At 50.6% G+C, this 26,783-nt stretch overlaps 1 protein-coding gene across 1 annotated transcript in view; it reads left to right on the top strand.

The window, feature by feature from the left end:
- The window catches only part of Lrsam1 (leucine rich repeat and sterile alpha motif containing 1), a 38,661-nt gene that overhangs the window by 308 nt on the left and 11,570 nt on the right, over positions 1–26,783 (top strand). The window contains exons 2-18 of the mRNA XM_032902721.1: positions 93–205; positions 1,612–1,708; positions 2,872–2,928; positions 3,820–3,864; positions 5,697–5,774; positions 7,905–7,973; positions 8,850–8,934; positions 9,514–9,635; positions 12,191–12,281; positions 14,352–14,482; positions 16,147–16,176; positions 16,289–16,411; positions 16,672–16,811; positions 17,525–17,569; positions 20,408–20,478; positions 21,763–21,862; positions 23,078–23,165. Of these exons, the coding sequence (XP_032758612.1) occupies positions 1,637–1,708; positions 2,872–2,928; positions 3,820–3,864; positions 5,697–5,774; positions 7,905–7,973; positions 8,850–8,934; positions 9,514–9,635; positions 12,191–12,281; positions 14,352–14,482; positions 16,147–16,176; positions 16,289–16,411; positions 16,672–16,811; positions 17,525–17,569; positions 20,408–20,478; positions 21,763–21,862; positions 23,078–23,165 (1,347 nt within the window). The 5' untranslated portion in view covers positions 93–205; positions 1,612–1,636. The remainder of the gene's footprint in view (positions 1–92; positions 206–1,611; positions 1,709–2,871; positions 2,929–3,819; positions 3,865–5,696; positions 5,775–7,904; positions 7,974–8,849; positions 8,935–9,513; positions 9,636–12,190; positions 12,282–14,351; positions 14,483–16,146; positions 16,177–16,288; positions 16,412–16,671; positions 16,812–17,524; positions 17,570–20,407; positions 20,479–21,762; positions 21,863–23,077; positions 23,166–26,783) is intronic.

Below are 26,783 nucleotides of genomic sequence, written 5' to 3' on the forward strand. Positions count from 1 at the left end.
CTAACCCGTTTGCGGCTTGTGTATGTTAGTTACGGGAGCAAATTATTCCGGTCTAATCACGACTCTTAATTCTGCAATTCCTTGGTTTCTAGAATCTCAAGACTTTGTCATCCTGAGTTGCGTGTCTTTCTGAATTTAGAGTTTCGGTACTCACTTCCTATGTTTGAAGGAGACCCGACTTCAGCTCAGCTTTTTGGGGCCTAAGGTTGGTATCTGTGGCCAAGCTTTCAGAGTAATTGGCCCACCTTGAGGTCCACCCCAGAGTCGGAACATCGGTGGAGAACCTCCCCATACACAGAACCAGGTCAGCCACTGGCCAGCCTTCCCAGGGAAGGATGGGTGTGGTTCTTCCCAGCCAAGCTGGACCATCAGGAAAGTTCAAACCAGAACTGAAAGGCCCTGTTGAGAACAATGAGGAATGGGGACTTGGGGGAGATGGTCATAAAGAGGGTATTAGAAGTGTAGACCTGGCGGATAGGGTAAGGGAGGGCAGGTCATTAGTGAGGAGAAGGGCAAGTTGTGGCCATCTGTAAGGGATGGAGAAGAGCAGTTTCTGCATCACTCCTCAGGAGTGCCTGCGAGTGAGGGAGGGAGGAGCCCTGAGCTGGCCTTGCAGGGCCAGCAACCTTCTCTGACAGTCCACACCCACGAATGGAGACCTCAAATCTCTAAGGACCAAATACATCTTCAACTGCAAGACCCCTCTAGCCCTCTTCTCCTTGGCAACTGTAATAGTCCCTGAATCTGTTTGCCACGTGTGTGGTACCGTGGGGCAGATTCTATGGCACAGACCTGACTACATGAAATCACTGAGCCCCACGGAACCCAGCATTGGCAACATTGCTCCATATTACAGATGAGGAAACTGGCTCTGACCGGTGAGCCAACGTGACACAGCCAACGTCTTAGGTGTCAAAGCCCATGCTGTTAGCTACACACTTCCTCCAAATGATTGCTTCCTTCCTGCCACTGACCCTTAGACAGCACTGAGAGTTGCAGGTTCTGGGCCAGCTATGGACAGCCAGCTTCTAACTCAGGACAGAAACTGGGAGGTCCAGGGAGCTGGGCAAGCTGCACGGGATCAGGACTTGAAAGGCAAGTGTCCCAGGCTGGTATTTCTACAATCCAGGTCATATAACCAGATCACTGAATTTAGGGAGCCTCAGATTCTCCACAGGGCTGTAGTGAGAATCAAATGAGTAACAGCTGTAACCGTGGTAAGGTCCCTGAAGATGGCATTTAATGTCTAGAGTTCCCCCAAGTCATGGCTACCTCCAGTTTGGTCTCGATGGTTCCATTCTGACAGTTTCCAGAGCTAGAATTGACTCATCAGCAGAGTCTGTCAAGAGTCTCCAGAGAACATCCTAGGAAGGCACCTGGGGGACTCTTCCCTACGGTGGGGAAAACGGGCTCTGCACCGGGAGGGTGGTGCCAACGCTGCAGAGGGTCGGGGCGCTGCTGTGTGGGCTCAGGGCCCGGCTGGATGCGGCAGACAGCCCTGCTCACATGGAACTCAGTCTGGAGGACCAGCTGCTGCATCTCTGAGCTGCCTGTCTGCTGTGTCAGCTGCAGTGCAAGTTCCCAGATGCTGGCCTCTCTCCCGTGCTCCAGGGTCCAGAAGAACTCACGCAGGAGGATGCCTCTCTTCTTTCGGAAGCGGAAACCCAGTGAGGAAGCTCGGAAACGCCTGGAGTACCAGATGTGTCTGGTAAGGCACAGAGTATTGTTTCTGACACCCTGAAATGTCTCCAGGGGTGCTTGCTCTGCCTTCCCGCCCCTGGGACTGCCCTTCCTCACAGGATCACTGTGTGGCACTACCTGTTGCTTGCTTTCCCTGCTGGACCTCAGTCACTGGGCCACAGAAGGAGGCTGTGGCTGTGTCCCCTTCCAGTTCCTTACATCTGTGAAGTTTTTTCTTATTTTCTCCATTCTACAAGTATGTTTTACCCGAATGCTTTTTTTTTTTTTTTTTTTTTAAGTCTTGGGGCCTGGGTGTGGTGTCTTACACCCGTGATCCCAGCCTTTGGGAGGCCGAGGCAAGAAGCCTGCCCAGGTTCAGTTCTCTGGAGGCTACATTGAGGGTTCCAGGTCAGCCTGAGCTATAGAGATCCTCTCTTGTAAAAACGGCTGCGATTGCAGAAGGTATCACCAGGAGATGCAGTGCTGCATGTGCCCAGGCAGTAACTAACCCAGCCACTGAGGGCATGAGTCGAAGAGCAAGAATCCAGGAAGGCAGTGCAGAGAGCCAACCAAAACAAGCAAAAAAGAAACACTGTGGGCTGGAGAGATGGCTCAGAGGTTAAGAGCACAGACTGCTCTTCCAGAGGTCCTGAGTTCAAATCCCAGCAACCACATGGTGGCTCACAACATCTGTAATGGGATCCAATACCCTCTTCTGGTGTGTCTGAAGACAGCTACAGTGTACTCACATACAAAATAAATAAATAAATCTTAAAAAAAGTTTTGATTTAAAAAAAAAAAGAAAGAAACACTGTGAATGCTCACAGGATGAACACAACTTTGCAAACACACACAGTGGAAGACTTTTAGGGGAATAGGAGGTGGAACTGGATTTCTCCCAGGTGTAGTCCAGGCTATCCTGGAATGCTCTGTAGATCAAGCTGGCCTCACACTCAGATCCTCCTGCAGAGCTCTGCCTTCCTAGCGCTGAGATTAAAGTGCGTGTGCCACCATTGTACAGGAGATTTGGTTGTTTTCAAAAGCCTTTCTCTTGAAGCTGTGCAGAGAGCTAATTCTTGGGAGGCACAAGCAGGAGGGTTGGAGGCCAGCTTTGGCTACATGATGAGTTTGAAGAGACGTGAGACCCCAGTCTCAAAAACATTTCATTTAAAAACATCTTTTTCTCCTCAGGCAAAAGAAGCTGGGGCAGATGACATCCTTGACATCTCTAAGTGCGAGCTTTCTGAGGTAAACCGAGCATGATACGGGCTGTAAATTGAATCTGTCCTGTTTTCTTGTGTCCTTGGGGGAAAAAACAGATGTGCAATGAGACTTTCAAAATAGCAGAAGTCAAGACAGGCAGGGAGCTCACTAATGAAGTTCTGGCCCTGTGAGCATGAGGAGCTCTCTGGGGCTTGGTAGCCAGCCGTCCTAGCTGAGTCAGTGAACTCTACATTCGGGAGAGACTGTCTCAAAACATAAGATGCTCGACGTCTGCCTCACCCACATGCAAGTGTGCGCACACAGACACACAGACACATCCAGAAGCACTAAGAGATGTTCTTTATATCGAGTTCTTTTCCAAAAGAATTGAGATGATCTTTTGGCCTCAACATAATGTGCAAAAGTCAGGGCCTACTTAGAAAGTGTGCCAGGCGGATTGGAGTGCGCCTTTCTTCCCAGCATTCCATTCACAGGGCAGAGGTAGGGAGTTTGAGGTCAACCTAGGCTGCATCGTAAAACCCTGGAGAAAGGCAAGAAGGAAAACTGTAGACAACACTCAGAGGTAGCATTTACTAAGCACACAAACTGCCTGGTGTTCATCCCCAGTGCTGTGGGGGAAGGGGAAACACATCTAGAGATTCCTGAGGCGCTGGAAGAGCCGGTTCTCTACCTGTTGATGGTTCCTGATACCACAGAGTAGGTAGGCTAGAGCAGTGGGCAGTGTCCTGCCAGCTGGCTAGAGGAGGGCTGACAGCACCCACAGCTCCCTTCTTTCATAGCCCTCTCCTAGCTCAGCACTGTTTTCCGGGACAGTGACTTACTGTCACCAGTCACCCCCTCCCAACACCAGCGATGCAGAGAGAGGGGAAACACTGGCAGGTGACAAGGTGCTGACCCTTCTTTGTCTTCTCTTAGATTCCATTTGGGGCTTTTGCAACGTGCAAAGTTCTACAGAAAAAGGTGAGCAGAGTCATTGCTCAGAACTCACTTGCTGAATGTCCGCTTGGGGGGAAACCACACGGGACTTAGAGAAACCATTGTCCCTGCAGCCACCGTCCTTCTCTCTGGCCCTGACCCTTCCAGCCCGCAGTAGAGGTTGCCACAGTTAGGACAGCAGGCTCTGACGGATCTGCTTTCGATATCTCTGTGACTTAAATAGTTTCCTTACATGCTCACACCTCTGTTTCTTTCTTTTATTAATTTTTTAAAGATTTATTTATTTTATATATGTGTATATATATATTTTATATATATGTATATATATTTTATATATTTTATATATATGTTTTATATATATTTATTTATTTTATATTTATTTATTTTATATATATTTATTTATTTTATATATTATATAAAATTTATTTATTTTATATATATAATAAATATATATATATTTATTTTTTAAAGATTTATTTATTTTATATATATATTATATATATATTAAAATAATATATATTTTAAAATATATATTTTATATATATTAAAAAATATATTTTATTTATTTATTTTATATATATGTATTTTATATATATTTATTTATTTTATATATATTTTATATATTTTATTTATTGTATATATTTTATATATATTTTAAAGATTTATATATTTTATATATTTATTTATTTTATATATATTTTATTTATTTTATATATTTATTTATTTTATTTATTTTATATATATATATATTATATATATTTATTTATAATAAATATATAAAATATATATTATATTTATATATTTATTTATTTTATATATATATTTTATTTATTTATTTTATATATATACATATATATATTAAATATATATGTATATATTTTATACACTGTTGCTGTCTTCAGACAGACCAGAAAAGGGCATCAGATCTCTTTAAAGATGGTTGTGAGCCACCATGTGGATGCTGGGAATTGAACCTGAGTGCCCCGAAACAAACCAGTTAGTGCTCTTAACTGCCAAGTCATCTCCAGTCCACACCCCAATTCCTTCATCTGTGGAATGAAGAAGACATTTATAGCTGTGTCTTGGTATTGTGTGAGTTAAACAAGAGATGTCATACACAGTCCAACTGTCCATCTGTCCCCACCCCTAACCCCTAACCTCTCCACCCCCAGCCCCTGCCGCTGGTGCCATTAATAGAAAGGACACTCAGTGCATTCTGGCACTCCCTCAGTTAGGAGATGAAAGACTGTTCTAGGCTGTGCATACAGGTGGATACGTGCACGCCACCTGGGAGCATGCTTCCTGCCAACAGTGTGGTGAAATTCTGACTTCTGAAACATCCGAGCGGGGTTGGGGATTTAGCTCAGTGGTAGGCAAGCGCAAGGCCCTGGGTTCAGTCCCCAGCTCCAAAAAAAAAGAAAAAAGAAGAAGAAGAAGAAGAAGAAGAAGAAGAAGAAGAAGAAGAAGAAGAAGAAGAAGAAGAAGAAGAGGAAGAAGAAGAAGAAGAAAAAAAAAAATCCGAGCAGGAGTTGATGTCTAACAGATACAGCCACGGTAGCCAGTTAGCTTACTAACTGTCACGGCTGCTCTTGAAGAAAGGCACTACTCTAGTTTCTGTGACCCAGGAAAGGCTAAGCTCCTGACTCCTTCTCAGAATCAAAGGATAGTTAGACTCCCAGACTCCCTCTCACCCTGGGACTCTCAGAAGCATCCATGGTTCTAACAGTCTCCCCCATTGTGGGTCTGGTCGAGCAAAGGTTCAGGGAGCACAGCATGGCTGCCCTTCCCTTACCTCGCCCTCAGCCTTCCTGCCTGCTTCTCTTCTATAGCCTGACCTCACTCGTCTTTCCTCACAGGTGTTGATCGTCCACACAAACCATCTCACCTCCCTGCTGCCCAAGTCTTGCAGCCTCTTGAGCCTCGCCACCATCAAGGTAATGGGCATCCTCTAGGCACCAGGGACTCTGGGGTCCAGGTGGCAGCTGACCTTCCACACCCTCCCTGAGCGTCCTCTGGTACAGCTTACACCAGACGGTCCTCATAGAATGTGCTGGGTGTTGTTTGAGCAGCGTGTGTTTCTAAGTACTGCGGTGTGTGTGGTTGGTAAAGAAACCAACCCCATTGCCCACCCCATGGGATGGTCCTAAACTCAGGCTGGGTCAGCAGAAGGGATGGGCATGATGGTCCAAACACGAGGGACTGGGACGGGCATTCAGAGAGGGTAACTTGACACCTCCGTGACCTGCATGGGCTCCCTCCTGCCTGTGGACCCCTCCTGGACATGATAGAATCATAATATAGTTACAAGGTCAGCCATGGGCTGTTCTATGTGAAGATGAAGCTAGGAAGGGTGGGTCCTACCCTAAGAACAAAGACTGAAAACACACACTCTCCTCCAGTACGAGCTCCAGCAGGTGTGTGGGGGTAGCTTTTGCTCCATGGTGATTCTTTTGTTTTTAGAGGTGGTCTGTATGTAGTCCTGGCTGGCCTAGAGCTGGCTCTGTAGTCCAGTCTTACCTCAGATTTACAGAGATCTATCTCCTAAGTCCTGGAATTGAAAGTGTGTACCAACACACCCAGCGCTCAATGCATTTTTTTTTCTTCCGTTTTTCAAGACAGGGTTTTTCTAGGGATCCCTGGCTATCCCAGAACTTGCTCTATAGCTTAGGCTGGCCTTGAACTCACAGAGATCTTCCTGCCTCTGCCTCCCAAGTGCTGGGATTAAAGCGTGCACCACCATTGCTCAGCACACTCAGTGCTTTTAAGAAACTTACTTGTTTTTATTTCATGTGTCTGATTATTTGACTTTGTGTATTGTGACCCATTTGCATGCAGTGCCTAAGGAGGCCAGAAGAGGGCATCACATCATCACATCTCCCAGAGGCTGCTGTGAGCTGTCCAGTGAGGGTGCTGGGAGCCAAACTTGGGTCCTCCACAAGAGCAGCTTTTAACAGTTGAGCCATCTCTCTACCCCACTCCATGCTTTTTGCTCTTCTGTGTGTGTGTGTGTGTGTGTGTGTGTGTGTGTGTGTGTGTGTGTGTGAGAGAGAGAGAGAGAGAGAGAGAGAGAGAGAGAGAGAGAGAGAGAGAATGAGCTCAGGCCTTCACCATGCTGATCACCTGCTCTGCCTCTGAGTCACACCCAGGGCATGAATAGTTTTTATATTCAGTAAAAAGAGAATACTGGGGGTTGGGGATTTAGCTCAGTGGTTGAGCGCTTGCCTAGGAAGCGCAAGGCCCTGGGTTCGGTTCCAAGCGACGAAAAAAAAAACCAAAAAAAAAAAAAAAAAAAAAAGAATACTGAAGCCAGACATGATAGCACATATCTGCAATCCTGAGCACAGAGGCAAGAGAATTGCTCTAGCCTGTGCTACATCGTTAAGAGCCTTTTTCTAAACCGTAAAAAGACGGCTGTGAGCATAATCTGCTGGAGCGAGGTGTGCTGGCGCATCCCTTTAGTCCCAGCAGAGGCGAGCAGATCTCAAGTTCAAGCAGTCAGAGTTCAAGGCCAGCCAGGACTGTATACTAAGACCTTGTCTCAAAAGGGGGGGGAGGGGGCTGGAGAGATGGCTCAGTGGTTGAGAGCACTGACTGCTCTTCCAGAGGTCCTGAGTTCAAGTCCCAGCAACCACAAGGTAGCTCACAACCATCTGTAATGGGATCTGATGCCCTCTTCTGGTGTGTCTGAAGACAGCTACAGTGTACTCACATACATAAAATAAATAAATCTTTAAAAAAAAAAAAAAAAAAAAAAAAAAAAAAAAAAAAGATCTAGGCATGGTGGTGCACACACCTTTAATCCCAGCACCCAGAGGCTGGTGGATCTCAGAGTTTGAGGCCAGCCTGATGTACAGTGTAAGTTCCAGACAGCCAGAGCTACGTGGAGAGCCCATCTCAGAAACACGAGCAAACAATAAGTAAATATATAAAAGATTATGAGATTGGATGCAGTGGGCAGGAGGAAGGGTCACCATGAAACTGCCAGGATGTGAGGTGGCCTTATCACCTGTCAGCTGCTCTGGAGTCTGGGATTTTGGAGGCTGACAGACATGTTTGTTCTGTAGGTTCTGGATCTCCATGACAACCAGCTGACAGCCCTTCCTGACGATATTGGGCAGCTGACAGCCCTGCAGGTAAGGCTGCAGGGCATAGACCTCTGTAATGAGGGGACATCCTGACATGATGTCAGCGGTGAGCCCCAGCTGTGCTCGTGCAGCCTTCACTGTCACAGCCTGGCTGTGAGCCTTCCAGGATTCAGCATGTACCTCATTGTACTCCTTTATATATCATGGCTTCATAGCTTTAGCTTCTTCCCCAAAAAGACAAATACCCAGGGGGCCTCTATCTTAAAAACAGATTCCAGGGACTGTAGAGATGGCTCAGTGGTTAAGAACGCTGGCTACTCTTACACAGAACCCTGGTTGGGTTCCCAGCAACTACGTGGCAGCTCACAACCATCTCCAACTCCAGTTTCAGAACATCTAGTGCCCTCTTCTGGCCGCCACAGGTACTGCACACAGGTGGTGCACTTACGTGTGGGCAACACTCTCATACACATAAAACTAAAATTTTAAATATTTTTTTTAAAAGGACAAATCCTTTACTCCCCAGGCTCCCTGATGCTCTGTCTGTAGCTGCTTCTGCCCTGTCTGAGTGCTTGATTTAGGGCCAGCCCTGAGCTAGACCTCCCCATTGCTCAACAGATAACCATATCACAGCCCTCACACCTTTCTCTCCCCACACTGGTTCATGTAATTCCTAGGCATCCTGTGTTAGTATCCATGTTGAGCCCTCAAGTAGGAAGGAGTGTGTCCAAGGGCCTGGACGCGTGACTTAACCTCTGTAAGGCTCAGTTTTCTCATGTCTTAAGTGGGACCATGGCAACTGATTCCTCCCTCTGGGGGCTGCTGGGAGAAGTAAGAACATAGTCAGTGCCTGGTGGACCAGGGCTGGGCGTGCAGACAGCCACTGCTGCCCCAGGGGCGCTGTGTCACTGTTCTCTTTCTTAGGTACTGAATGTAGAAAGGAATCAACTGACACACCTCCCACGCTCTGTTGGGAACCTGCTGCAGCTCCAGACCCTCAACGTAAAAGGTGGGGACACAAGCCCTGTCCAGTTACCCTCAGGCAACTCCAGAGTCAGGCCACCGAGTATGAGGGTGACGCTGCAGGCCGGACTGACCTCCTCCCAGATCAGTCTGTCTCCATGGCAACCAGAGGCAGTATGTTCTATGAGCCCGAGAGTCAGAGACTTGTGGGGCAGAAGACAGACAGACAGACCATCACAGTGACAGAACGAGGTGCAATGCTGAGCAAGACAGAAGGAGGTGCAGCTGCAATGGCTCCTTGTGGCTTGGGACACTCTGACGGATGCTGGCACTCTGATGACTGGCTGATCTGATAAGTCCCCAAGGCAGGCAGAGGATGGGGTTTGCTCAGCTGACATGAGGGAAGTGAAGGTCAGAGCAGTGCCTGCTCAGGAGCCCCCACAACCCACAGTGAGGTAGCGTCCAGCTGAGGTGCCGAGATAGGGTTTTCATCCTCCAAAGAGGCCGAGCTCCTCATGTACTCTTGTAGCCTCTCTGCACAGACACAGCTCATCCTGAGGGGAGAGAGTAGTGCTGTATTGCAGGAGAGGCCCTCAGGACTGAGTTTGCATCTGGGTCTCTGCAGACAACAAACTAAAGGAGCTTCCGGACACCCTGGGGGAGCTTCGGAGCCTGCGTACCCTCGACATCAGTGAAAATGAGATCCAGAGACTTCCCCAGATGCTGGCGCATGTGCGGACCCTGGAGGTGAGGCAGGGGCATTCTCTCCAGTGCTGCTTGCCGGAGCTGCCCTCTCTCCCTGAGTGCCTGGTCTCAGAGACTCATGTGGAGCTAATGGAGAGACTGCCATGTGGACGCTTGTCGTGTTGTGACTTTGTTTCAGTCATGGAGGTGGGGGGGCTTAAGTAAAGGAGGGAGGATGAATCCAGAAGTGTCCCACCCTGTGGCCTTCGAGCCAGACGTTAGAGAGGAGTGAGATTTGGGACATAGCCGTGGAAATGGGCGCATCCCGTGGAGCAAGCAGGACAAGAGAGGGCAGGGAAGATGTGGAATTGTGGGCCTCAGTCTGACAGGGTAGACACCGCATCACAGCAGAGCAACGGCAGGGCGGGTAGGGTGAGTGTATCCTGGGACTCTGTGTGAGTCACCTCAGGGTGACACAACTAAGCTTCCCACAGCAGGCGGCTCACAGAAAGGAACTCTATGTCCTCACAATCCGGATGAGGCTCCAGATCCCAGTGTCAACAGGGTTGGCTCCTCCTGGAGCCCCTTTGCATGTGGGCTGTGTCCGTCCTCTGGCTCTGCTTGTCTGTGTCTCCTCTTTAATCACCAGTCTGATTGGGTTAGGGTGCAGCCTGGCTCTAAATGAGGTGACGTTCTGGAGGGCTTAGGACTTCAGTGTATAAAGCAGGCATGCAGCTCAGCCCACCACAGGGCGCACTAGGTGGCCCACTCGGGGACAGCTCTCAGTCATGACATGGAGCCAGGCTGCTCTTCGGGCTCTTTTGTGTATTTGTTCAGACAAAGTCTCATGTAGCCCAGGCTGGCCTTGAATCTACTGTGTAGCTGAGGATAGCCTTGAACTTTTGATCCTCTTGCCTCCACCTCCAGAGTGCTGAGATTACAGATGTGCACCATACAGATGTGCACCAACCCACCCACTTTGTGTGGTGCTAGGGATCAAACCGAGGGCTTTGTGTATGCTAGGCAAGCACTTTCTGCCAACTGAGCCATCCCCCACCCCCACCCTCTCAGCACTGTGGGAGCCTGGGCCTGTGTTAGCTCCTTGAACCCTCCCAGAACCCCTGTGAGACACATCCTGTTAGACTATGCCAATGAAGAAACTAGGGTACAAATGGTTTACTGGACTTCTCAGAGGCCACACAAGCTGGTCATAGATGGTTCTGAACAATCTATGGTTGTCACCTCTATAAAGCTTAGTATCTGTCACAGTGGTAACAACCTGGCCGAGCATCCCAGTCCCCGTCCCCCCTGCTTTTGTGAATCACCCCATCAAGCCAGACTGAGGAGCAGCAGTGTCTGGGGAAGTGGCAGGTGAGCAGGGACAGCGCATCTGTGTCTGGTGCCCATCACAGCGTGATGAAGCTTGGTGTGCTCAGTCTTCCTCTGTCTCCCCGGAAAACATTCTATGCCGATGGGACTTTCTCCTGACTGTGGAGCCCAATTCAGTGGCCGTTAGCCATGTACAACTCTTGAGCATTTGAAATGTGCCTGATTGGACCAAGGAACTAAATGGTGGTATTGAGTCTTTACCAAGTCTTAGGTAAATAGTCGCATGTGCTTTGCAGTTACCGTGTGTGTGTGTGCACTGCTCAGAGCACGTCCCTGGTCCTGAGGCTGTGCTGAGACACTGAGAGTCCTAGGGGACTGAGGATGTGGCTCAGTGGGGGCGCACTTGCATGAACCCCAGCTCTGCAGCACCAGGAGCTCCGGTGGGACTCGTTTCCCAGATATTCCTTTAAACATTTTTGGGAGCTTCTTTGGCCGCTTGGGCAGACCTTTCCTAAAGGTGTGAACATGGGCGTTGTTAGTGGCCACATTGTCTGCCGGCTCAATCCAGTGCTGTCCCTGTTACCTACCATACGTTGTGCACATCAGGGATGCTGTGTGTGACACTCAGGCAGTTACAGCCCAGCACACTCAAGGAACGTGTTTAGGATACACAGCAGACTGTGCTGGGGCTTAAAGCCAGGCTGGGTGTCTCAAGAGACAAAATCCATGGCTGCTCCTCCCCGCAGGTGAAGAAGTGCTCTCATCTGTGTGGTGCCCAAAACTAGTGGCTACCATAGTGGCTCACATAGCTGAGGTGACCCTAACTAATTAAAACTGAAATGAGGTCTGCTTGTGACGGTGCATGCACCCCTGTAATCACGACACTTGGGAGGCAGAGACAGGTGGGTCCCTGAGTCTCACTAGCCGACTAACCTAGTTCCAGACCAGTGAGAGGCCATCTCAAAAAGCAGAGGATGTTTCCTAGTGGCCAGCACTCGGTATCCCCTGGCCCTCCGCACATGCACACACAACTCAAGAAGTATAAACAGCCACATGTGACCTCCAGCCACTACCCTGGGCAGTGTGGCCCAGAGTCCACACCTGCAGGCAGCTACCCACTTTGCTAACAATAACTAGTGTTGCCTAGGTGGGATTACTGCTCTTTAAACCTGGCTTCTCTGCTCCCTGGGTGCTCCCAGTAGGCAGGGGAGACAGTAAGCACCCAAGTTAATAACTAAACCAGGTGGCTTTCAACTACGCTGTAAAGAAGGGGTTCCCTGTGTCCACAGACGCTGAGCCTCGATGCCTTGTCAATGGTCTACCCCCCACCAGAGGTGTGTGGCGCTGGCACTGCGGCCGTGCAGCAGTTCCTCTGCAAAGGTAAAGGCAGGCCACCCCGCTGGCCATCACCCACCACCAGGTTGGGGACAGCAAAGACAAGCTGGTCAGACTGCCCGCCTGGAGGTCAGGGTCCCGTGAGGGAGACAGGTCATGAACAATCACAGGAAGTGAGCACCCAGGCTGAGCTTAGAGAGCAGAGTTGGGCATTGGCTTAGGTAAGGGCCGGGGAAGGCTGTGAGAGAAACAGCTGACACCTGAGGGCCAGGAAAAGACTGTGCTCCTAGCACCGGAGGCCAGTGTTGGGGGCCTAGAGCAAGTAGGAGATCCTAAGGGATGATGGAGAGAGGGCCAGGGTAGCTGGGGTGCTGGAGGCCAAGGAGCAAAATTGAGGAGAGGGGGCAGGGCCCAGCAGGAGAGCTGGTTTCACAGAGATCACATCATAAAGAGTCATCATAAAGAAAAAGAGTGGAGAACTTTGAGCTGGGCAGGCCCCTGGGGAGACCCCAGTGACCTGAGCTTGGAGAAAGAATGAGGTTAAGCATCACTAAGCCCCCTGCTGGCCTACCTCTGCCAGCCAAGCTCCAATGTCTACTCAATAATTTCATTAAGAGTCCATGGAGAACTGGGTGGTGGTGTCCACACCTTTAATCCCAGCACTCGGAGGCAGAGGCAGGCAGATCTCTGAGTTTGAGGCCAGCCTGGTCTACAGAGTGAGTTCCAACATAGCTGGGCTGCACAGAGAAGCCCTGTCTCAAAAAGACAAGGCAAGATGATCTGCAGTTCGAGGTCAGGCTATGGCACCCGACAGTCCTGTCTCAGGAGAGACTGCAGAAGCAGCTCAGCTGCTGTGTGCTGGCTGCTGTACGTGAAGCTCTGAGTTCACACCCCAGTACCACGGCGTGGGTGTAGCAGCCCAGATCTGTAATCCTAGCGCTCCAGAGGTGGCAGCAGGTACACAGTCCAGGCCAGCCCAAGACATTTGAGACCCCATTTCCAAGTAAATAATAAACTATTGTGGGGCGCAAGGACGAGTACTTGGAAAGACAGGGACATCAGACTCTGTCCTGGGCTAGCCTGGGTTATGGAGGGAGTTCAGGGTTAGCCTGAGCCATGTAGCAAGACCCTGTCTCCTTCTCCCTCTCTGTATGTTGTCTGTATCTGTTCAAGCTGAGTGTTCAGGCCTTCAGCTCAGTACTCTGACTAGCTGTTTGTCCTACAGAAAGAGAAGCCATATTGTCTACACCTGCTTACAGCCACACTTCCCAATAGTGGTGCCCAGCGGTAGGACGGTGAACTACTTCATACTCACATGTGAACTCCATACTGCCCTGAGCAGAGCAGACTGTTTACAGCACGCTACAAGAGTCTCTGAGGGGGAGTAGAGGCAGAGAAGCAGGCACTGGGAAGTGTTTGTGCCAGGCAGCCCCTGCACTGAGCCCGCACCGCCCCTGCTCGTAAGGGTGTGTTCGCTTTTAAATGTTCTTCCAGGTATAGCAGAGCAGTTGTCTAGGGTACACGAAGCTCTCGCTTCAGTTCCTAGCTGCTAAAATAAAGGAAAAAATCTTTTCTGGGTAGAGTAGTATATGCCTATAATGATTACACTCCCAGGGAAACAGATGCAGGAAGATTGCGAATTTGAGGCCAGCCTGGGCTATCTACTGAGGGTCAATACCAAAGTAATGTTTCAAGATCCTCTAACGTTTATGTAAGCAATAGACATAAAAATAAAGGAGTAGATATTCCCAACTACAGAGCTTAAATATAGATGATGGCATATATCCCCCCCCAAGAGGGGTAAACAAAGGCATCCCAGCCCTTTTTCTGTTTTTCACTTTGAGACAGGGTCTTGCTGTTACCAAGCTGACCTTGAACTTGCTTTGTAGCCCTCGAAGGCTTAGAACTTGCCGTCATTCTGGTTTCTGAGTAGCTGGGATTACAAGCCTATGTCACCAGGCCTGACACCAAGCAGTAATCATGAGACAGTAGCGCAGCCCAGCTCAGGGAGATGAGTGGACTGAATCAGCAAAGGTGGCTACAGTTGGGGAAGGCGAGGATGGCAGGAGCCTGCAGCCGGGGTCTCCTGGCCAGCCAGTGCCTCTTTCCCCGCAGAGTCAGGCCTGGACTATTACCCACCTTCTCAGTACCTGCTGCCAGTCCTGGAGCAAGATGGAGCCGAGAACTCCCAGGACAGCCCCGATGGACCCACAAACAGATTCTCCAGGGAGGAGGCCGAATGGCAGGTAAGGAGAGTGGGCTGCGTGGGCGAGCCTGCCTGGGGGGCTGTGTGGGCGTGCCAGAGGTACCAGCGTGGGCACTGAGAGCTGCCAGCATAAGAAGTGTTCAGAGCTGTGCCCACAGACCCGCAGGCTCAGTGACCATGGCTGCCCCAGGTCACCAGCTCAGCTGTCCAGGTTTCCTCTCTGTTCCCTGAACAAACCATGTCCCTGTCCCCGCAGCATCTTGGGGCAAGCCACTCCTACCTGGAACTCTTCCCTGCTCACGCTTTGATTTTCATTTTATCTTTCAAAGTTTTTATATTTTTGTATTTAGCCAAGGATGACATCAACTTTAAAAACTTATAATTCTGTGTGTGTGTGTGTGTGTGTGTGTGTGTGTGTGCGTGCACCCACTCTCGCACATGTCGGGACTCAAGGATAACCTTGCAGGGTTCTCCTCTGCTCTTTAGTGGGTTCTGGCTGACCATGGGCCATCAGGCTTCTGTAAAGCAGTTTGCTGCCGCCGAGTCATCTCTCCAGTCGGTGTATTTATTTATTTATTTATTTATTTATTTGTGTGTGTGTGTGTGTGTGTGTGTGTAACAGGATGCACATGGCCACCAGAGGCCTCCTGCCATACTGTGGTCCTAAGGATCAAGCTCAGGTCACCAGGCTTGGCGGCATAGCCACGTCACTGGCCCTGGTTCTCAGTGTAGACAGTACACGCTGTGAGCATCAGCAGCCTAGGTCAGACCTGCTCTGGGCTCTGAGTCCTTCTCACTGTCCTGACAGCGCTCCGCAGTGCCGAACTCAGTAAAGGACTGTGCTCAATAGCTGGTTACAGTCCATCCCCACTGCCTGACAGCTTCTGGGAGCCAAGCGCATGTCCAGATTGTCCCATGTCTCTCCAGTGCTTCCTGACCACGTGCCACTCACTGGCCAGGACAACCCAGTGACTCCGGTCTAGTGAGGGGGACAGATAGTGAAGGGGACACACACAGGTCAGCACCAGTGGAAGGAAGGCTTTCGCTGTCCCCAGCTGTGGGCCCGCATGGCCCGGGAGGGGGCAGTGCTTAGCAAAGTTTGCCACAGCTGGCTGGACACACCTGCTGCTGGAGGAGGCAGGACCTGCCTCTGCCCACCTCTGCGGTCATCCCAGCTCACAAAACAGGTCTCTGCTGGCCGTGGGTAGGAACTCCAGCTGCCTGCAGTGTAGCTTCAGTCTTCCAGAGCCTGTCTCTTTAGGCGTTAATGGAAACTGGACACGGAAGAGCTGACTAAGTGGGAACCCTGCGCCTTTCAAATGTGAACACATCCGTAGTGCCTGTTGGGCCTTATCTGAGTTAGTCCCCACCTTCTCTGTAGAATAATTCTCCAGGACATGTACAGTACCTTTGTGCTTGCAGAGGTTTGGGTGACCAGAGCTGGTCTCATTACACAGACGGCCAGGGAGGCAGACGGCTCCTGTTTAGATCTTTCCGGGCTCCGGTCACCTGCCCAGCACTGCCTTCCAGAGCCGTCTTGAGGGCTCCGTCCTTCCCGTGGTGTCAGCACACAGTGGTCTTGCCGTGGAGCCCGGGATCAGCTCTCCTCTCCATCTCCTCATCCAGGGGGGCAGGTTGGGTGTGCTGTGGCCCAGTGGAAACCACAGTCACCAACCTGGCCTCACCTCTGTTCTTCTCCCGCAGAATCGGTTCTCCGACTACGAGAAGCGAAAGGTAAGGGCTTTCCCCTGCCCCGTTGCTTCTCCCCGAGGATTGCTGCTCCTCAGAGTTGACGGGTGGCTTCCCTCTGATTTAATCACGAAGGGCAGACATCTTGTCCCCACAGGAGCAGAAGATGCTGGAGAAGCTGGAGTTCGAGCGGCGCCTGGACCTCGGGCAGCGGGAGCATGCTGAGCTGCTCCAGCAGAGCCACAGCCACAAGGACGAGATCCTGCAGACGGTCAAGCAGGTGTGTGACACACGTGTCCCAAGTCTGGCCTCCTGGCACAGGCTGTGGCTTCTACCAGGTGCCAAAGCAGGGGATTGCTCTGCCCCGCCATCCCCTGGCAGCAGGAATGGAGGCCTTGACTAGGTACCGTGGGCAGCATCCTTGACCACAGTGGGCCCAGGAAGGACCAGCCTAAGGTCACAAAGGAACCTGCAAAGTGAGATAGGAACCCCACTCCCCTTCCTCCAGTCAAAATCCCGACTGTGCCTCCCCCACTACAGGAGCAGACACGGCTCGAGCAGGGCCTGAGTGAGCGCCAACGCTGCCTGGATGCAGAACGGCAGCAGCTGCAGGAGCAGCTCAAGCAGACGGAGCAGAGCATTGCCAGCCGCATCCAGAGACTCCTGCAGGACAATCAGAGGTCAGTCCTGGCCAGCCCCCAGAATGCCCTCTGAGGGCCAGGGCAGAGGGTCTCGCCTCAGACTTCATCCTTGCTCAAGCATTCCTCGGCTAGGATGCAGGAAACCTGCCCTGGGGATTACAGAATGGGGCTCTGACTACTTAGCCAGCACCCCAGTCTCCACTCCCGCAGTCCATTTCCCTTCTGTATTTCAGCAGGTGATAATCACAGCCTTCCTGCATTTGGCTTCCAAGAAGCCTGTTGTCCTAGGTCAGCCACTGACCATATAGGCAAAAACCTCTTAGATAGAACAGACTGTCGAATATAAGAACTTCATGGTGGGCTTGGAGAGAGAGGAGCCAAACAGAGATCTCAGAGGCCTGAAAACATCTAGTTTGGGGTGCACTGCAGAAGGTTCTAGAAACTGGCTGTGGCCGCATGCCCCACTAGCTCCAGGCTTCCTGCTTCCAGGCCTTGGCCTTGTTCCTCTGTCATCTGTCAGTGCAGCGGGAGAGGGAACCTTTGCTGGTGCTTCTGGGCCAGGCACTGGGTTCCCACGCATTTACCCAGTCACCTAAGAAGGGCTTTCACCGTGTCACAGGAGAGCTAGAGGGGGCTTCCCAGCCCAAGCAGAGCTCTGGGGTGGTGAGCTCAGCCAGTGTGGTGAGGCAGGCAGCCTGGTTGGAAGCAGCATCATTGGTGCCCACAGGACCCATCTCCGGTTTTTTCCACAGGCAAAAGAAGAGTTCTGAGATTCTGAAATCACTGGAGAATGAGAGGTGAGTGGGCCTCTAGGACCACACGTCTAGAGAAAGTTCCCTGGGTGCTCACAGCTCTGGGGGACAGGCACCCTGGGGGACACACAGCTCTGGGGGACAGATATCCTGGGGGACTCACAGCTCTGGGGAACAGACACCCTGGGGTGCTTACAGCTCTGGGGGACAGATACCCTGGGGTGCTCACAGCTCTGGGAAACAGACACCCTGGGGTGCTCACAGCTCTGGGGAAAGGCAGCCCTGGCCCCTCCAGCTTGTGCTGTGCAGTCGCCCTGATAGTCTAGGGTAGAGTCACCTCAGTATCTAGTTAATAATGACTCTTCTTGAGTGTCTTAAAATATATGTACCCCTGTGGGAAAAACTCAGAAATATGAAGGAAGAAAGTGGATCTGTAATGACCATCTGTACTTCAGGTATAAAAAACATTCTTAAAAAATTAGTCCAAGTATGGTAGTGCACGCCTTTAATCCCAGCATGAAAGAGATAGGGGCAGTTGGTTATCTGTGAGTTCAAGGCCAACCTGGTCTACATAGTGAATTCCAGAGCAGCCAGAGCTACATAGAGAGACCTTGTTGCATACCAAAAATAAACGAATGAAATTTTTTAAAGTCCACAACTGTAAAAAAAGAATGTGGGTTTTTGTTTGTTTGTTTGTTTGTTTTTGTGCCCCAAGCAACAGCTGCTTCAGTCCCTCAAGTAAGTGAATTATTTGCCTGGAATCTCACACATTCCCCTGTCTGCTCTAAACCCTCTCCAGAGCCCTATAAAGCTCAATACGAGACAACACAACACAATTCACAACTCTGCTCCATTGGGGAAATGTGCTCATACCGGGTCAGACACGGGGCTTTCCAGGTACAGTTAATCAGCAGTTGGTTGAATCTACAGACAGGGAGCCCACAGGTACACAGGACCAACCACATCCCTCCACTGCCAGACAGGAGAGGGTTAAAGTGGAGCAGCCTCCTGCTTGGGATATTTTTCATGTGGAAAGCAGAGGGACCTTCCTGAGGATTGCCCCTGGGTGGCTGTGACGGACATGAAGTACAGTCGTGGCCCTTTTCGCTTTGCCGTGGGTATTACCAAGTTGGCTACTTTGAGACATTTGTCCTCAGGGAGAGTAGGTCAGGCCCGGGACGCAGCTGTCACTCTAGCATTGGGGAAGTAGAAACAGGAGTTCACATCAGGAGTTCAAGGCCAGTCAGTTCCATTCCAAATCATACCAGAAAGGGCCTGAGAGAGGACTCAGTAAAGAGCCTGCCACACAGGCGTGAGTGCAGAGTTCAGACCCAGCCTTAGCATCTACATAAAACCCAAGCATGGCAGTGCGTGCCTGTGATTGTAGGACAGGAGGCAGAAACAGGAACCTGAAAGGCTCACTGGCCAGCCTACCGGAACTAAGGAGCTTCAGGTTTAATGAGAAATCCTGTCTCCAAAAATAAGGTGGAGAGGGATAGAGGAAGGCGTGTGGCATTGACCCATGGCCTACACACACACACACACACACACACACACACACACACACACGAATGCATATATGTATACACACTCACACAAAGTAAGACTGAGCATGGAGGTGCATGTCTGTAACCCTAGCACTCAAGAGGATCACATGCTCGAGATCAGCCTGGTCTACATGAGAAGTTCTAGGCCAGCCTTGGCTACATAATGAGGCCTGTCCAAAAAAGAAAAGAAAAATAAATGTTTAAAGGAGAGGAAGGAAGGAGAAAGAAAGAAACAAAATTAAGTGGTGGTGGGAAGGGCTGGCCTCTTCCTTCCCAGGGTGTCCGCTGTAACTCTGCTGAGTCTCCTGGGCCCCACAATAATGGTCTTTCTGAGCTATGCTGGGAACCTCCCCTCCCCCAGTCTTCTTAGCCCTCAGCACCTAGGAAGACCTTCACAGTACTCCCTGGGTCTGCCTTGTCCAATCCAGTTGTGTGGCTTTGAGGCACAGCTGAGCAGTAACTGGCGCCACCATCCAACTAGGCCTTACTGACAGACCATGTCTGGTGCTGGGCTAGACCGGCCCAGAGGACAGCCCGGTATCAGCAGCAGCAAATGGAGCCTCTCAGAGGATCCAGACTTTGAACATGTAGGATACTAATCAATTGAGCCACTCCTGATAGAGGAATTCAAGGCAGCACGTACAGTGTGCATGTATGTGGTACGGTGTGCATGTATGTGTGCAAAGTTACAGTGTGCTCGTGTATATGCAAAATTACCTTTAAATGTCTTCACTTCTTATGTCATAGATGGAGTTTTATGCCAAAAACCTGGCTTATAGGGACTGGAGAAATGGCCCAATAGATGAGAGCACTGGCTGCTCTTCCAGAGGACCTTGGTTCAATTCCCAGCACCCACATAGCCGCTCACAACCATCTGTAACTCCAGTTCAAGGGATCTGACACCTTCTGACCCCTGTGGACCCCAGGCACAAATAGGGAGGACAGATATTCACGTAGGCGGAAGACCCATACACGTAATCATTTTTAAAACCTTGTTTGCACTCAGAAGGCAAAGGCAGCAGCCAGGGCTACATAATAGACCCTGCCTTAGGACAGACGAGAAAGAATAAAGGCCTTGTGTGAGCTGCTTTTAGGCTGATGTCTGTCTGTGCACCATAAGTGGGCTTTATTTTTATTTTTTTATTTTCTAAGACAGGGCTTCTCTGTGTAGCCCTGGCTGTCTTGGAACTGCTGGTTTCAAACTCCCAGATATCCCCCCGCCTCTGCCTCCCAAGTGCTGGGATTGAAGGTGCACGCCATCACCGCCTGGCTCTGGTAAGATTCTTGTTGAAATGAATCTGAAGAATGGATGTGTTTTGCTTTTACTTCTTTCCAGAATACGAATGGAGCAGCTGATGTCCATTACCCAGGAGGAGACCGAGAACCTCAGGCAGCGTGAGATCGCCGGTGAGTCGTGCGAGGTTTGTGGCCAGAGCCTTCAGGTGGACCATTGCTCTGTTAGCCATGCAGAGCACTAAGTGTCCACTCTGAAGAAGGGCACCCAAGTCTGCCATGGAGAGCTCAGGCCCTGGGGTCAGGCAAGCCTAGATTCCGAGTCTCAAGGTTTCTGTCTGTAGAATGGGGAAAACTACAGTTACAGAGAAAACACGGGACTTTGAGGAGGATCCCAGGGGTCGGGCCTGAGCATGTCACAGCCTAGCTACTCTGACTCCTGCCACTGAGAGCCAGTGTCACATGGGCTCCTGGGCAGACGGCCCCTTCCTGATGTGCCCAGTGTGGTCCAGAGCTCCACGTGTACCCACCCATGACACCTGCTCCAGACAGGTCTGAGAGCCTGCAGCCAGGGACTGAGGAAGGCCCCTGAAGCAGTGCCTGCCCTTAGAAAATGGAGATGGGCTATCCTTATCTTTGGGACCTTTGTCATGGAAGGTCTGTCTATGTGCCAGACCTGGAGCCAGACACTTGGCATACATGTGCTCACCACAGCTACAGAGGGATCACCAAAGACCAGCTGTGGAAATCACCTGAGGGATGTTAATTCCATAGAGGTGGGGCTGGCATCCAGGGGGTTGTGTTTTTTAAAGATTTATTTATTTTACTATATATGAGTACACTGTAGCCATTTTCAGACACACCAGAAGTGAGCCACCATGTGGGTGCTAGGATTTGAACTCAGGACCTCTGGAAGAGCAGTCAGTGCTCTTAACCACTGAGCCATCTCTCTAGCCCCCTACCCTTTACTTCTCTACTAAGTAAAAAAAAAAATCAACAAAGGAACTAGAGAGCTGGCTCAGTAGTAACTCTTCCAAAGGACCTGGGTTCTAATGCCAGGACTGTCTGTAACTGCAGTCCCAGGGAATCCAGTGCCATCTTCTGGCCTCCCCAGGCTCTGCATGTAGGTGGTGCTCAGGCCTCAGACTCAGAGATCCGACTGCCTCTGCCTCCCCAGTACTGGGATTAAAGGTGTGCACCAGCACAGCAGACATTAATGTAGACATTAAGGCTGGGTGCTGGTACTCACGTGCAGTCATGACTCAGGATGCTGGGACAGGAGGATTGAGAGTTCAAGGCCAGTCTGGGCTGTCTAGCAAGACTGTCAAGGAAGGAAGGGGAGATGGAAGGAGGGACTTTGTTTAAGAGTGACTATCCACTAGTAATCAGGTGAACCCTTTGGGCCTCACCCAGGGAACCCTAGCCTTTTCTCAGCGGCTCACAGCCTTCTCTCTGCAGCCGCCATGCAGCAGATGCTGACCGAGAGCTGTAAGAGCCGGCTCATCCAGATGGCCTATGAGTCCCAGAGGCAAAGCCTGGTGCAGCAGGCCTGTTCCAGGTAAGGTAAGGAGTGTGCGTTCAGGTGAGGGCTCTGAGGGGGCCAGCAGGGGGCCCAAGACTGGAGAGAGCTGGATGCTGAACTCTTGGTCCACCCAGGTTTGCTCATGTTACCAGGGCCAGCCTCTGGATTCCCTGGGCAGACTCAGGAGTCAGGCTTAGTCGGTGATAAAGTGAGGGCGGCCCTCACCTCGGAGCCCATCCTGTGTGCCAGGTGCTGGCCTGTGTGTGGGGATGAAAGTTATCTGTCCTGAAGTCTGGGGCCATGGTCACAGCAAAACAAAACTGACAAGAAATTCAAGTCTCTGCTCCGCTTGGTACTAGCACTTGGTAAGCAGAGGCAGGAAAATCAGGGGTTCCAGAGCAAACCACGGAGTGAATTCAGACCCATGGGAGCTACCTGAGACCCCGCCTCAGAACTCACAAACTCACTTGCACTCACGCATGCGTTCTCCCCCAACCCCCCACCCTCTCTCTAAGGCTCAGCTGTTAAAAGCACTGGCTGCTCCTGTGGATGGGTTCAATTGGTAACACCCACATGAACTCCAGTTCTGAGTGATGTGGTGCCCTCTTCTGGTCTCCATGGGAACTGCACACATGTAGTACACGGGAAATGCCCATGCATCAAAATTTTTAAAGTCTTTTTTTTTTTTTGTTTTTGTTTTTGTTTTTTTCAAGACAAGGTTTCAGAGTGAAGCCCTGGCTGTCCTGGAACTTACTCTGTAGACCAGGCTGGCCTCAAATTTAGAGGTCCAAGTGCTGGAATTAAAGTTATACACCACTACTGCCCAGCCAAAAAATAAAAAAATTAAGTTAATGTGAAAGTAACTCAAAGCTAAGGCTGTGTTATATCTGGGCAGCCTGAGGTTACAGGTTCTGTGCCAGTTACCAGCCTTGTAGGGCTATACACAGAGTGAGGAAATACTGAGAGGAACATTCCAGAAGCTGAGTGGCTCACCAGGGCGTCAAGAGGTGGTTAGGCAGGAGCCCAGCATGCACTTCAGGGTGTGTTGTGGAGGTCCAGTGGAGACGATGCACCCAAGGCCCAGTGACTGTGCCAAATGGAAGCTCTGCCATCCTCCTTGTCATCCACAAGACTGCACACTGCCCTGTCAGGAGCGCTGAGTGGTTGTTATCTCTGTCTCCTCCAACGTGCCCAGCATACAGTAGGTGCTCAGGAAATACGCAGTGAGTAACTGTGCTGTTTTTCTGGCAGCATGGCTGAAATGGACAAGCGGTTCCAGCAGATTCTGTCATGGCAGCAGATGGATCAGAACAAAGCCATCAGCCAGATCCTTCAGGAGGTGAGCCCTTGCCTGGGGCCTGACTACAACCTCCTATAGGACTCCAGGGATAGCCCTCTGGTCCCTGGCTCTGGAGAAGCTACCTCCCCTCCCCTTGGGGACAACATCCTACCTGAGTATGGACCCCAGCCAAAGGACTTGTTGGGGGAAGTGACAGTCCCTGCTCAGGGAGCCGGGGCGGGGCCTCTGCCTCCTGTTTCCCAATGCACTGCTGCTCTCTGCAGGGGCGGGGCCTCTGTCTCCCGTTTCCCACTCGCACTGCTGCTCTCTGCAGGGGCGGGGCCTCTGCCTCCTCTTTCCCACACGCACTGCTGCTCTCTGCAGCTTTCATCTTTGCGGAGCCTTAGCAGGTGCCATGTGGACCAGCAAGGGCCCCACTGCCCTCCCTTAGCCTTTCCCTGAAGCCAGTTCTGTGCTTGTCGTGGCCTTTGCCTTGGAGTCATCCCATCCTGGCACTGCTCAGCAGGCTTTCCCTCCTTTCTAGCTCCGTCTTCTCCCAGACTTATAGGATTCACCGTCTGGGACTTGTCTGCTGAGGACCCTGTTTCTCAGAGAGGGCACCTGCCTGTGGCTAAGGTCTGGCTGGGGATCTGGGTAGATACGGCATTCGTCACCAGTTCCTCATCTGTGAAATGGGCAGAAGCAGCCATGCCATCTATTCTAGAAATGCAGTGTTCAAGCCAGAGAGGTGGCTTGGTGGGTAAAGGGATTCCCTTGCATTCCCAAAGACCCCGGTCCATCCCAATACCACATGAGGGGTGTGGTAACACACAGCAGTAATCTTACTGTGTGGAGGGTGGATTCTGGAGGACCAGAAATCAGAGTCATCCTTGAAGTTCAGCTACATAGGGAGACCACCCCTCCATGAGGCTACATGAGACCACCTCACCTCAAAAAATAAATAAGAAAAGTCTGTGTTGTAATGCATACACCCCTTCAATCCCAGCACCAAGGAGGCAGAGATGGGCAGATTTCTGTGAGTTTGAGGCCAGCCTAGTCTACAAAACAAGTTCTAAGACAACCAAGGAGACAGAGAGACCCTGCCCTAAAAAGTTAAATGAATACGTAAAGCGAAGGGAAGAAAGAGATGGAGTGCACAGCGTGAGAAGCGGAGAGCATGATGGCTGGCCCTTGGGAAAGGACGGGTCTGACTTCCCATGGCCGTTAGCACAGGGAGGCCGGATATTCACTCTTTCACCTTCCTGCTTCCTTTCTGCCTCAGGGCTTTCTCTCATAAATACACGTATGTGAAATATGTATACCAATGTATTAATATACATTGTCTATTTATTCATATATGATATACACGTGCATGTGTGTTTAATAGGCATAAGTATAATATACACGATGTAATTATATATAAATATGTATTTTAGGCATAGCGTCCACATATGAGAGAAAGCCATGAGATCCATCTTTCACTCAGCACAGTGATCTCCAGTTCCAGCCATCTCCCTGCAGACAGCATAGTTTAGTTCTTTTTTTATGGCTGTGTGAGCCACCACTGTGTGAACACCACACTTTTTCACCCAGTGGCCTGTCAGAGTCCATTCAGTGTAACTGGAATTTCTCTGTTGATTTTGTTGGTGGTGATGGTTTCGATGGTCTCTCTCTGTTGGTAAGAGAGACTATTGAGGCCGCCCACTACTTTTTTATCAGGACCTGTCTGTTTACGAAATTAAGTGAACCAGTATTTGGTGCACATATACTTGTAGTTGTGATACATTCTTTTTTTTTTTTCTTCTTCTTTTTTTTTTGGAGCTGGGGACCGAACCCAGGGCCTTGCGCTTCCTAGGCAAGGGCTCTACCACTGAGCTAAATCCCCAACCCCATTGTGATACATTCTTGATAGAGTGTCCCCTTATTAGCACTTTGACGGGGCCTCGTCGGTTTTGACTCATTTTTGGCTTGGGTGTCTACTTTGTCAGGCTTGAATGCTGCTTGTCTTTCCTGAGGGGTGTTTCTTACAGGCAACAACAGCTGAATCCCATCCATTTTCGTTTAGATGTGGAGTTGGTGAGGCTCGCTGACTCTTTCCCTGGTGGGGTTTGTTCTTCTCTTTCCCCCTCACTCACAGCAGGGGCTCAGGGGGTCTCCTTTATGTGTATGAATGTTCTGCCTGCCTGTGTACCATGTGCGGGCTGTGCCCTTAGAGACAAGAAGGTTTTGGATCTCCTGGAACTGGAGTTACAGATGTTGCTGGCTGGCATGCGGGTGCTGGGAACTGAACCCAGGTCCTCTGCATGAGCAGCCAGTGCTCTTAACCTCTGAACTCTCCTCCAGCACAAGGAGGACTTACTTAAGAACCGGATGCAGTTCTGGCTTCGAGGTCCCAAATTGCTTCAGTCTCTCTGTATCATGAGGATCCCACACTTTCCTGGCCTCGAGGGCTCTGCCGAGGAGTCAGGCGTGATCTCAGTTTGCCTTTGTTACGTGAGCTCACGTTTTCAGTCACTCTATGTTTGTTTATTTGGGGAGGAGCACACAAGCGTCTGTCGTGGAGGTCAGAGGACAACTTGTGGGTGTGCGTTCTCCCTTCCACCCTGTGGTTCCCTGGCACCTCTGCCTCCCGAGCCATCTTGCCTGCCTTCATTACGATCTGGATTTTGTTTGCTTTGTAGTCTCGGCAGTTTGTGTGTGTGTGTTTTCCTGCATGTGTGTCTGTGCAACACATTCATGCACTGCCCCTGCAGCCCAGCAGGGGGCTCTAATCCTCTGGAACTGGCCTCACAGACGATTGTAAACCACCATGTGGGTGCTGGGAACCAACCCTGGGCCCTCTGGAAGAGCAGCCTATGGTCCTGACCATTGAGCCCTCTCTCCAGCTAAGGTGTCAGTTGGCCACTGCTGAACTTCAACTTCGAAAGTCAGCTTTACTTTCGCTGAAGGGGTCTCATGTGCCCCGGGTTCTTATCTTCGGGTCCTCCGTCCTGTGGAATCTTAAGTTTGGTCTCTCGCTCCTGCTCCAGGATTTTTGACTTTATGGTCACATATGTTTCTGTTTCAGTTTACTAATTAAATAACTTAGGACGTATATGTATGTGGTGTATTTGTCCACGTGTGCATCCAGGTGACTGGGTGTCTGTCAATTTATTGACATTCCCAAGTCAGACATTTCTGTGGTTTTTGTTTTTGGAAAATCTCTCTTTCCATGCTGAATTTCTCATCCGGTCGGTGGGTTTCCACCCAGATCTGGAAGCAGCCGCTTTCCTTCATCCACTCGCTTGTTCTTATCTTCTATCTGACTGAAAAGGACATTGGCTTCTTTTGGGTTAGACTCGGGATTCTTTGCTGGCGTCTTTGAATCGTGTTACTCGGGGGTGAGGATCCTTTGGAGCGGTCGTGTTCCCTTGAGTCTGGAGTGTCCTGTGTGTGCCCGTGACACACACGTCTCTTGGAATGAGCATTAGCTCTGGCTTACTATGAGCGCCTCCTTAGTGGGCAGACATCTCTCGGGACTCAGTCTTTCGTACTGGGATGGGGGAGGAGGGAAACAGGAGTGGATGCGGCTGTGACGTATCCTTCCCCCACAGAGGACCCAGGACTGGAGGCCCCTCTTTGTCCTTCTGTCCCTGGTGTTTGGGGCTGTCCTCGTCCCACCTGTGGTTTCGGGTGCTC

Source organism: Rattus rattus, chromosome 5 (genome assembly GCF_011064425.1).
Source record: "Rattus rattus isolate New Zealand chromosome 5, Rrattus_CSIRO_v1, whole genome shotgun sequence".
In the NCBI taxonomy this organism is placed as follows: domain Eukaryota; kingdom Metazoa; phylum Chordata; class Mammalia; order Rodentia; family Muridae; genus Rattus; species Rattus rattus.